This window comes from Contarinia nasturtii, unplaced genomic scaffold (genome assembly GCF_009176525.2).
Source record: "Contarinia nasturtii isolate CC-2019 unplaced genomic scaffold, AAFC_CNas_1.1 Cnas_scaffold_695, whole genome shotgun sequence".
Taxonomy (NCBI): domain Eukaryota; kingdom Metazoa; phylum Arthropoda; class Insecta; order Diptera; family Cecidomyiidae; genus Contarinia; species Contarinia nasturtii.
In genome coordinates, this window is record NW_022198046.1 from 5,923,361 (window position 1) to 5,933,552 (window position 10,192).

At 34.0% G+C, this 10,192-nt stretch overlaps 5 protein-coding genes across 6 annotated transcripts; all 5 read left to right on the forward strand.

Annotated features, from left to right (window-relative positions):
- LOC116341165 (glutaminyl-peptide cyclotransferase) lies at nt 1-1,756 on the forward strand. Its single transcript, XM_031768077.1, has 4 exons — nt 1-364; nt 481-1,020; nt 1,091-1,339; nt 1,407-1,756. The coding sequence occupies exons 1-4, from the start codon at nt 263-265 to the stop codon at nt 1,569-1,571; spliced, it is 1,056 nt and encodes a 351-aa protein (XP_031623937.1). The 5' UTR covers nt 1-262; the 3' UTR covers nt 1,572-1,756.
- Nucleotides 1,757-2,273: 517 nt separating this feature from the next.
- On the forward strand, nt 2,274-3,084 carry LOC116341166 (glutaredoxin-related protein 5, mitochondrial). Of its 2 annotated transcripts, none has more exons than XM_031768078.1 (2): nt 2,274-2,374; nt 2,522-3,084. In XM_031768078.1, exon 2 carries the CDS (start codon nt 2,534-2,536, stop codon nt 2,999-3,001), a length of 468 nt encoding a protein of 155 aa, XP_031623938.1. In that variant the 5' UTR covers nt 2,274-2,374; nt 2,522-2,533; the 3' UTR covers nt 3,002-3,084. The 2 variants fall into 2 exon arrangements, with proteins under 2 accessions (XP_031623938.1, XP_031623939.1); XM_031768079.1 differs by having other exon boundaries at nt 2,288-2,419.
- A 49-nt stretch (nt 3,085-3,133) lies between these two features.
- LOC116340998 (exosome complex component RRP4) lies at nt 3,134-4,426 on the forward strand. The gene is made up of 3 exons (XM_031767810.1): nt 3,134-3,368; nt 3,451-3,680; nt 3,760-4,426. Exons 1-3 carry the CDS (start codon nt 3,244-3,246, stop codon nt 4,293-4,295), a joined length of 891 nt encoding a protein of 296 aa, XP_031623670.1. The 5' UTR covers nt 3,134-3,243; the 3' UTR covers nt 4,296-4,426.
- A 671-nt stretch (nt 4,427-5,097) lies between these two features.
- Nucleotides 5,098-6,906, forward strand: LOC116340987 (aurora kinase B-like). Its single transcript, XM_031767792.1, has 5 exons — nt 5,098-5,345; nt 5,467-5,658; nt 5,728-6,066; nt 6,205-6,391; nt 6,466-6,906. The coding sequence occupies exons 1-5, from the start codon at nt 5,257-5,259 to the stop codon at nt 6,544-6,546; spliced, it is 888 nt and encodes a 295-aa protein (XP_031623652.1). The 5' UTR covers nt 5,098-5,256; the 3' UTR covers nt 6,547-6,906.
- Nucleotides 6,907-7,542: 636 nt separating this feature from the next.
- Nucleotides 7,543-8,908, forward strand: LOC116341379 (nuclear pore complex protein DDB_G0274915-like). Its single transcript, XM_031768401.1, has 4 exons — nt 7,543-7,675; nt 7,737-8,199; nt 8,279-8,324; nt 8,396-8,908. Exons 1-4 carry the CDS (start codon nt 7,628-7,630, stop codon nt 8,730-8,732), a joined length of 894 nt encoding a protein of 297 aa, XP_031624261.1. The 5' UTR covers nt 7,543-7,627; the 3' UTR covers nt 8,733-8,908.
- Nucleotides 8,909-10,192: the final 1,284 nt, after the last annotated feature.

Here is a 10,192-nt window from a genome sequence, read left to right on the forward strand (position 1 = left end):
TGTATACACACTTTTGTACAAAATCAGCAAACGTTTGTGTTTACTTGTGTAACTTTAACATTTTACAATATCACAGCGGTGCAAAAAGATCGTTTCTTACAATCGCTCTGCTCGATCGTCAAAATTTCCCAGCGTCAAAATAACAGGTCATAGCTACTAGCATAGAATATTCGGATTATGACATGTATTTAGTGTCCAATAAGAAAAAAAAAGTTGTGCAAAAGTAAATTGTTAAGCAAAAGTTTGGTGTGTAAAAAAGAGAATGGAATTTCCAGGTATTTGGACAATTTGCATAATTATTTGTGCATTTGGTTGCCGATCAGTTAGCAATTTTCAACATGTTTCATCGTTGCGTGTGGCACAGGTAAAAAAAATTCGACCCAAGGCTATAAACGAAAATTTCAATTTTCTGAATTTATTCAAAACATATGTTAGTTTAAAAATAAACAATTAATTATTTACATATTTATAATTGCACAGCAAAACCATCGACCAAAAGTGGTTGATCAGCAACAGTTTTGGGAACTTAATAACAAATTAGGTGACATTGAAGCCGTACACAATGTTTTATCGAAAATATTAGTCGAACGTGTTGTTGGTACACCAAATCATGCCATGGTTCGAGAGTATATTGTAAATTATATGAAAAATCTCGGTTGGACGGTTGATGAACACGAATTTTTTGACGATACGCCATTGGACCGTTTAAAATTTACAAATATCATTGCGAAAGTGAATCCAAACGCAAAAAGATATTTAACATTGGCATGCCATTACGATTCCAAACTGATGGAAAACTTTGTTGGAGCGACAGACTCAGCCGTTCCGTGTGCGATTATGATGAACATAGCAACAACATTGAAAGAACAATTTAAATCCTTACATGATTCGGAAATAAGCTTGCAATATATTTTCTTTGATGGTGAAGAAGCGTTTGTGGAATGGAATGCAAAAGATTCAATCTATGGTGCACGACAATTGGCCAAAAAATGGCAAGCAGAACATGAACTAGATAAAATTGTAATTAACACTCATTTTCACCCTCAAACACTTTGTTTGGATGGATTTAATAAATTCAATCGATTTGCAGGATTTAATGATACTTTTGGATTTATTGGGCGCACCAAAACCAACTTTCTACAGTTATTTCCCGGAAACAGAGGGCTGGTACTATCAAATGGCTGATATTGAATCAAGACTCGGCGCAGCTGGCCAATTAGTTGAACATGCTCATAATAGCGCAACAATTCAACATCAAAAACGTAACCAAGGCTATTTCCAACCGTATTCAATTCGCATGCAAATTGAAGATGACCACATTCCATTCCTTAGAAGAGATGTAATTACTTTGGCTACCTACTTTTTTTCAAGCAAATAATTATTAAGCATTTTTGTCAATTGTCTAGGTTCGAATTTTACACCTAATTCCAACACCGTTCCCAGAAGTGTGGCACACACCATCCGATGACTTACGTGCAATTGATTTTGCCGCGGTCACCAATTTAAATAAAATTATCGGAATTTTCTTATGTGAATACTTACATATCGGTTCAGCATCTACCGACCACTGAACGATCGAGCGAAACGTACCATTTGACCAAGACAAAAGAATCAAAATGTTTTATTATGAATTTGTGCATATCTGTATTTAATTGCTTGTGAAAAGAATCATGTATATAATCTTTTTTATGACATTTTAATTGTTTTTTATGTGATGAAATAAAAAAGGTATTTAAAAATAAATGCTTTTAAGGTGTAGCGTTTTGTTTTAGTTTTTTCTTTTCTTTCTTTCGTTGGGCAAGTTTTTCTTTCATAATTTGTTCCAGTTGTCCCGTGGCCGATTCCAATGAGTGTGCTGGTAATTTTCGTTTTTCTGAATGTTGGTGACCGTACATTTTGGCGCAGACCTTTTTCAAAACATGTTTTTGATTTTCCGTCAATTGATCAGCAGTTAAACCATCAGCACTTTCAGGCAATCCAACCGATTTGATAACAGCACACAATTTCTCGGTGATTGGTTGGGGTTTTGGACTCTTTTTCACCTTATTTGGTGACGTGGTATTGACACGTTTATCACTTATTTTACTATTTGACTTTGTTTTATTCTTTCCCATATTTGATAATATTGACAAACAAAGTATGAAAACAAATATGTTTCACTAAAATTAACTCACACACGTATTTAATAGCAAATGTCAAAATGGATCTTCGAAAGAATAATAAATAAGTAGATAGTTGAATTTCGAATGAAACCTTACAACGGCCCACTTTGACACAATACTAACATTCGTGCACATAAACATATTCATCAAATCAATTAGAAATAAAAGTTCTCACACTTTTTTGCGGTTTATTTGGTTGCAATTTATTTTAAGTAAGGCTATATTCTTTTAGTGTTATTTAATAGCAAAACAGTTGTGTATGTATATTCCATTATCATATGTCTGTTAATTTTAATTATATTTGGTATTTTGTGTTGTGCAACACACAACGCATATACCATTTTCCATTTCAATTGTAGAACACATTCAAAATGGTTTTTGGAATTGTTCGATTGGCGGCTAGCCGTCTAATAAACCCAGTTAATACCATGGCAACAGTACGCAATGGGACAACAGCGTTTCGATTCTTTTCGACTGAAACTATATCGAAGGAGCAACTTGAAAAAATGGTGAAAAAAAATAAAGTCGTTGTTTTTATGAAAGGAGTTCCAGATGCGCCGAAATGTGGCTTTAGCAATGCTGTTGTTCAAATTCTTCGAATGCATGCCGTTTCGTATGACAGTCACGATGTTTTGGAAAATGAATCGATTCGACAAGGCATCAAGGATTTCACCAATTGGCCGACAATACCGCAAGTGTTTATCGATGGAGAATTTGTTGGTGGCTGCGATATTCTATTACAAATGCATCAAAGTGGTGAATTAATTGAAGAATTGAAAAAAGTCGGCATCACCAGCGATCTATTGAAAAAGGATAATTCATCTGATGAGACAAAGTAAAAATATGTTCAAAATCTGTAGACTAGAGATTGCTTAAAATAAAATAAAATCATTCTGATATTGTCGCAGACAATCGAATCGAATTTGAAGTTTCATTTGACAATAGATTTTCGAAATGATTTCAGTACTTCACCCATGAATGTCATAACATAACCTCAAAAAGTCAAATTTTCCATAAGGTTACAGTTTCTTAAATGAGTCTATGTGTTTTTATTTAAAAAGAAGCGAAAATCTGCAGAAAAATGTCGACAAATATTGATATGCGATTAGCATCAACTCGTATTAATACAACACTCCACACAGACAATGCGATGCCACGGCTTTTCACACCCGGTGAAGTAATAACATCACAACAGGGATTTATGCGGTATGTGTTTTGATTGAATGGTCATTTTCTTTGCGTCCAATTACAAAATAGTATTGAATTGTATTTTTTGATCAATTTTCAGGGGCCATGGAACATATGTAAAAAATGATGAAATCAAAGCATCAGTGGCTGGCGTTATGGAAAAAGTTAACAAACTAATATCAATACGTCCACTCAAAAGTCGATATGTTGGTGAAATTGGTGATGTAGTTGTGGCACGAATCACTGAAGTGCAACAAAAACGATGGAAGGTCAATACCAATTCACGATTAGATTCAATTTTACTGCTGGCAGCCGTTAATTTGCCTGGAGGTAATGCAATTTCATAGTTTTTTCTTAATTACTTCACGACACTGATCGAATATTTGGGACATTTTCAATAAAAAAACAGGCGAACTACGACGGCGTTGTGCAGAAGATGAACAGATGATGCGTAGTTTTTTACAAGAAGGCGATTTGATATCAGCTGAAGTACAAAATGTGTACGTCGACGGCAGTCTGTCATTGCATACCAGAAGTTTGAAATACGGCAAATTATCACAAGGCATTTTAGTGAAAGTATTCCCGTCACTAATCAAACGCTGTAAAACACATTTCCATAATTTGACATGTGGCGCATCGGTGATACTGGGTAATAATGGTTTCATTTGGATTTCACCAACAACTAATACGGACGTTGAGGGAAGTGGTGGATTCACACAAAATTTAAGCGATCCCGTCGCACGGGCCGATCGTGAAGTTATTGTTCGACTTAGAAATTGCATATTGGCATTGGCACAATGCAAAATTATGCTGTACGATACGAGCCTTGTATATGCATATGATGAGTCTCTGAAGTATGAAATCGATGAATTACTGAAACAAGAGGCTATTTTTGATCTTGCTTTCCTTACACAGCACAGAATTCGTGTTCAAGACGAACAATAATTCGCTATTTCATTATGCGGAATTGAAGTCGAGATTTTTCTTTCACATTTTTAAGACATATTCATAAGGAAATAAAGTACAATAAATAATTGGTCGATGTGACATTACAATCTTTTACTGAGCAGATAAAACCTAGTGCCTGTTTTGTTACAAAAATAAATATAACAGTTAATAAAACTAAACATATTTTTTTTTTAATCTGAGCGAAACAAAAGAGAATCAAGACAGAGTTAGACCGATTATGATGCTGGATAGTTGAAAACTTCAAATTAAAATTGCGTGATATCATAAATGAATTCATTTGAATGAAGAATTCTTCAATGAAGGTGAGTTAATGGGAACGAGGTATCATTTAATTTTTGTTTAAATATTCTTTTCCATATTTTATTTGCAAACAACAAAAAAAATAAAAACGAAATTGGCCTGACAACAAATATTTAAATGAATTCACAGTACATTAAAGTGGCAATTCGAAAAAACAATCTGAATTCGAAATTGAAAAAATAGAACGCATGGAAATTCGAAATTGAATGAAACCCTATAATAGCACACTTTTGTTAATATTCTGAAATTTTTTCGAAATTCATTAAGTTCAATACATGTGAACAACTTTGATTTTCAAAAAGGAAAAAAAAATATTTTCTTAGTTTAAAAAAAATGTGTGTTAAATGAACTGATGATTGTAAACAAAAGAAAAATGGAACGTCGAAAATGTGACTTTGGCGCCATCTTTTTGCGCGAACTAATGACAGCGCGGCTTCATTCACACAAACTGTCACATAGCCTTTGTGTTTCAAATATTCGTTTTTCCAACTGCTGTCTCATAACGAAGCGTACTCACAAAACAATTGTGATCGTATAATAATTTCGTAATTTTTTATTTGTTTTTGTTGCATATTGTTCGATTAAGTTTTTAATTTATCGTTAATTAATCGGAAAAGTCAAAGTCTATGAAAAAAAAATGTCGAAGAGTAGTCGTGAGGATAAAGAAAACGCATACGCTGCAGTAGTGGAACAAAAAATGATGTCACACGAAGCCTATGGATTGCCGTAAGTCATGATAATCAATCACATTTGCTGTTATTTATGATATTCGAATGTTTTGTTCCATTCAAATAACATTTTATCTGGTTTATATCATCTGATTTGTTTTTTTTTTACTTTTACACAGTTACGACTGGTCAAAAGATGATTTTGAACTGGGGTGTCCATTAGGCAAGGGAAAGTTTGGCCGTGTGTATGTTGCGCGTGAACGAAAAACACACTTTATGGTGGCAATGAAAATCATGTTTAAGTCAGAACTTACAAGTGGTCGAGTTGAAAAGCAAGTGTTGCGTGAAATTGAAATTCAATCGCGTTTGAAGTGAGTTTTTGTATTTGACAAAGCATTTTTTTTACCAAATTGACACATTTTCATGATTTTAATCAACAGGCACCCAAACATTCTACGATTGTACACATGGTTCCACGACGATCGTAAGATTTACTTGGCCTTGGAGTTGGCTTCGGAGGGTGAGCTATACAAACATTTACAAAATTCACCAAACGGACGTTTTTCAGAGGAACGATCAGCCCGATACACCTATCAAGTGGCTGATGCATTGCACTATTGTCATTTAAGTAATGTCATTCATCGGGATTTAAAGCCGGAGAATATTATGCTAACAGTTGGCGATCAAATTAAGTTAGCAGATTTTGGATGGTCAGCACATACACAGTCAAATAAACGCAAAACCATGTGCGGAACACTTGATTATTTACCGCCAGAAATGTAAGCCATTTTCTTTATTTTTTCGGTTAAAAAACATTTTTTTTAAACATCCATTTTTGGGTAATCGAAGAATTTTTGGACTAAATGCAATAGATAAATATTCATTTTTTTAATGCTTAAAATGTGATTTCTCTTTAGGGTGGAAGGCCATTCTTATAACGATACCGTGGATCAATGGTGTTTGGGAATTTTGTGTTATGAATTTTTAGTGGGTAAACCACCATTTGAATCGCCGGACTCCGAAAATACATACGCGAAAATTCGACGATTGGAAATCGAATATCCAAGCTATTTGTCAATCGGAGCCAAGGATCTTATTTCGATGGTAAATTTTGAAGACGGCAATTTAATTTGTCAAAAAATATTTACACAACAATTATTTTTATTGCTCTTTTCCAGCTACTGCAAAAGAATCACAGTGCCCGACCCAGTTTGCCAGATGTGATGGTACATCCCTGGATTAAGTCATTTAAACGCTAAACCACTGATCCGAAATGCCATGAATTTTGTCATTTTAAATTAAATTCAGTTCATCTAAGCTATTATTAAGTTAGCCTATTGCATTACCTATCGTAATACCTTTAACACATAATTAAACAAAAAAATAATAATAATTTAAAATCGTGAACTATTCAAATTGACGTTGAGTCAATGACAAGCAACCGGTATTTAATTCCTGACTGTTTACATTTGCTGTATACAATGCCAGATGCAAATTCATTCTACAGCAGCCGTAGATTAGACAGTACGAGTAACGAATTGGATTGAGTTAAGTTTTGTTGCGATTATTACAGTTTGTTTATTACTACATGTTTCAATAAATGATAAAATGATGTTCAATATTTTTTGTTTGAAATTTGTTTTGAATTCTCTTTTCTGCATTTCTAAAAATGGAAGGGTTTGGAAATCGAGGTATAATTTATTTGATAATTACTTGCTTTGGCCAATTTGCATCATTCAGAATTTGACAAAGCTTTAACTAAAAGAATTGGCTTGCGATGATACTGATTTTGCAAATGAACAGAACATTTGTGTAAATTAAAAAAAAAATCGCATTTTTGTTTGTTTCAATTTGAATAATCTACTCTTATTCACAGAATTAATTGGCTAACAAAACAGATATGTTTAATTTTTGGATGTGTTTGATTAATCGTTCATTGCGTCCACCGAAGAAAATGTGTTACGAGGGCTTATGTTTGTTTACCAAATGAAAATTGAGATGTATAAGAAGTCAATATTTGTGCATTTCAAACCAGAACATTCAATGCATAATTCAATTAAAATTCTATCTAATTTTGGAATTCAAGTGAAAGTAAGCGGAAATCTAGACCATGCGATTAAATCAGGTACATGAATTGTGATTTCTAAATCTCGGTCATTATTTTGTCTTTTGCAAATTTGCATTGCAAAAAATTGATATGTTTGAAAAATAAACATATTTTATTGACAATTTGGTTAAGATGCATTGTAGCATTCGAGTATATAAAGCGCAGATATTCAGCCAAAAGTTATCAATCGATTCTGTTGTCCAGTCGATCTGAAACAAAAAAAACGCGAAACGATGAAAATTACATTAGTTTGTTTGATTTTGTGTTCCATTGCCTTTACGGTGAGAAAAATGTTCTAATCTTACAGTAAAAATGCTGAATTGATTATTATTTTTTAAATAGGTATATGCAGAAGCTGAACCAGAGCCAGAGCCCGAGCCAGAGCCAGAAGCATTAGCTGATCCGTCGGCTCAACTTTCAAGCGGTTTAGCAGGTATGTTTGGAAGACGCTCAATGGGTTCAAGTGGTTCAAGTGGTTCAAGTGGTTCAAGTGGTTCAAGTGGTTCAAGTCGTTCAAGTGGTTCAAGTAACAGAATGTTTCAAAGAAGAGGTTCTTCAAACCCACAAGGTCAACGTATGATCTTGAGAATTCGTGATAAGTCATCAAAATCAAAGAGAAAGCGTTGTGGTTGCTGCAAAACCACAGGGAATATGGAGAATATGGAGAATAAGGAGAATAAGGAGAATACGAAGAAGAAGGGGAATAGGAAGAATAAGAGGAAAACATGCCCGAAAACAAAAGTATGCAAGGAAACAAAGATCGTCTATGTTCCTTACTGTCCAAGTGCAGGAGCAATCACACAAAGTAAATTATACAATTATTTTCACATCCCTGTAAATATTTTATTCTAAAATTCAACTCCAACTTTGATAAATACTAATAGGCCCAGGAGAGACTCCAACAAATGGCGTTTCTCAACCGGCCACAAGGTAATGACAAGCACCTTATCTGATTTATTGCTAAAACAGGACATTCAAATTTAATTACGAATTATTTTCAGTCCAAGCGGTGGCTCGACTAGTCCAACTTCTGCGTCCGCTGCAACTTCTGCGTCCGCTGCAACTTCTGCGTCCGCTGCAACTTCTGCGTCCGCTGCAACTTCTGCTTCCGCCGCAACTTCTGTTTCCGTCGCAACTTCTGCTTCCATCGCAACTTCTGCTTCCGTCGCAACTTCTGCTTCCATCGCAACTTCTGTTTCCGTCGCAACTTCTGCTTCCGTCGCAACTTCTGCCTCCGTCGCAACTTCTGCCTCCGTCGCAACTTCTGCTTCCATCGCAACTTCTGCTTCCGTCGCAACTTCTGCTTCCGTCGCAACCGTTGTGTCAATATCAAGTTAATCGGCCGAAGAAAGAGTCCTTCTTTGTTTTGTCATCCAGCTTTTCCAGGTGTTCCAGAATATTTCATGGATAATTCAATAGTCGAAAGACAATTCAATATTTATACATTTTTTACAATTGTATTTATAGATTAAAAATAAAGTTAAATTCGCATCAAACAGGCAAGCTATAAAAAACGATCTCTTTATGATGTCTTTCAAAAAGTACCCAATTAAGAAAGCATCGTGAAATGCACAAATTTCCGTTACCGTAATTCATTCATCGCTACTAGCGGTAAAAGTCGATTGGATGATAAAATCTGTATCTAGTATAAAAATTTGAAAATGTGTTCTACTTGGAGAAAATCGACTACGGCGGGAGAATTTTTTTGAAATAATTTTCCAATTTTTTTTAGAACAATTTAAAAATCCTAGAATTTCTGCCAAAGGTTATTGGATCATTATTATGAATACATTTGAATATCCCTGCAACTTTAAATAATCAATTCTTCCTTCATTAAATAAATAAACAAAAAATATGGCTGTTTCATTATTCAATACGTTTTTAGATTGAAAGTGTGTGGCAATTGTCATCAAATTAGTATTAGAAACAAGTAAACAACATTCAATATCAAGTAATTAGATTAATATCTTTATTTTTTGCAAATAATATTTCCTTGATATCAATATTTGGACTGATTTAATTTCAGTCAATTTGAAATTGAACGATTTAATTGCACGATTTGTATTTGAATATACTTTTTCATTGTATCTTTGATTTTATTTATTATTTGTTTTGAATATGTTTAGTTGTGGATGGTAAAATAAATACTAAGTTTGGCAAGTGTACAGTTAACTCATAAAATCAGGTGACAATGATTTGGATAACACACTTTCGAGCGCATGACGTCAAACTACCTACAGTTATCGTATAAAAAACACTATTTTCTATCAATATTTTTCAAATCGATATAAAAGACAACAGAATTTCAGAATATATTATTCACAATTTGGCATCCAACACATTAAATAGTGAAGCAAATTTTTCCCTTTTTTTTTGGAAATTTATAATTCTCTAAAAAATGAAGTTTTCATTGATATTCATGGTAGTTGTTTTTGTCATGGTTGTAAGTATACGATAATACATATGAACAAGTACAGACAGTGTGAATATGGAATTTTCGTTGAATAGGCCTATGTTATTGCTGAACCGGATCCAGAAGCAGAATCAGATCCACATTTCAGAGGTCTTTTACATCGTCGTGGATCAAAAAGGTCATCATCTAATACCGGAACAAAAACAGTAACCATTCGTCGTTGCCGATGCAGGTAAGATTTATTAAATCAATTCATAGTGATAATAAAAAAACGGTCAAATGAAATCTGCGTAACTTTTAGACGAAGAAAGTGCCCAAAGATTAGAGCCGCAACTTGTCCGAATGTCTGTAGCTCAACAAGTAGCACAGCCAGTACTGCATCAAC

Bases quoted from the DNA above. Each gene is read 5' to 3' on its own strand.
- LOC116341166 (XM_031768078.1), top strand. From the start codon at position 2,534: ATGGTTTTTGGAATTGTTCGATTGGCGGCTAGCCGTCTAATAAACCCA.
- LOC116341165 (XM_031768077.1), top strand. From the start codon at position 263: ATGGAATTTCCAGGTATTTGGACAATTTGCATAATTATTTGTGCATTT. The intron at 365-480 runs GTAAAAAAAATT...ATAATTGCACAG, and splicing joins CATCGTTGCGTGTGGCACAG to CAAAACCATCGACCAAAAGT. The intron at 1,340-1,406 runs GTAATTACTTTG...TCAATTGTCTAG, and splicing joins TTCCATTCCTTAGAAGAGAT to GTTCGAATTTTACACCTAAT.
- LOC116341379 (XM_031768401.1), top strand. From the start codon at position 7,628: ATGAAAATTACATTAGTTTGTTTGATTTTGTGTTCCATTGCCTTTACG. The intron at 7,676-7,736 runs GTGAGAAAAATG...TTTTTTAAATAG, and splicing joins TGTGTTCCATTGCCTTTACG to GTATATGCAGAAGCTGAACC. The intron at 8,325-8,395 runs GTAATGACAAGC...AATTATTTTCAG, and splicing joins GTTTCTCAACCGGCCACAAG to TCCAAGCGGTGGCTCGACTA.
- LOC116340998 (XM_031767810.1), top strand. From the start codon at position 3,244: ATGTCGACAAATATTGATATGCGATTAGCATCAACTCGTATTAATACA. The intron at 3,369-3,450 runs GTATGTGTTTTG...ATCAATTTTCAG, and splicing joins TCACAACAGGGATTTATGCG to GGGCCATGGAACATATGTAA. The intron at 3,681-3,759 runs GTAATGCAATTT...ATAAAAAAACAG, and splicing joins AGCCGTTAATTTGCCTGGAG to GCGAACTACGACGGCGTTGT.
- LOC116340987 (XM_031767792.1), top strand. From the start codon at position 5,257: ATGTCGAAGAGTAGTCGTGAGGATAAAGAAAACGCATACGCTGCAGTA. The intron at 6,067-6,204 runs GTAAGCCATTTT...ATTTCTCTTTAG, and splicing joins GATTATTTACCGCCAGAAAT to GGTGGAAGGCCATTCTTATA. The intron at 6,392-6,465 runs GTAAATTTTGAA...GCTCTTTTCCAG, and splicing joins CCAAGGATCTTATTTCGATG to CTACTGCAAAAGAATCACAG.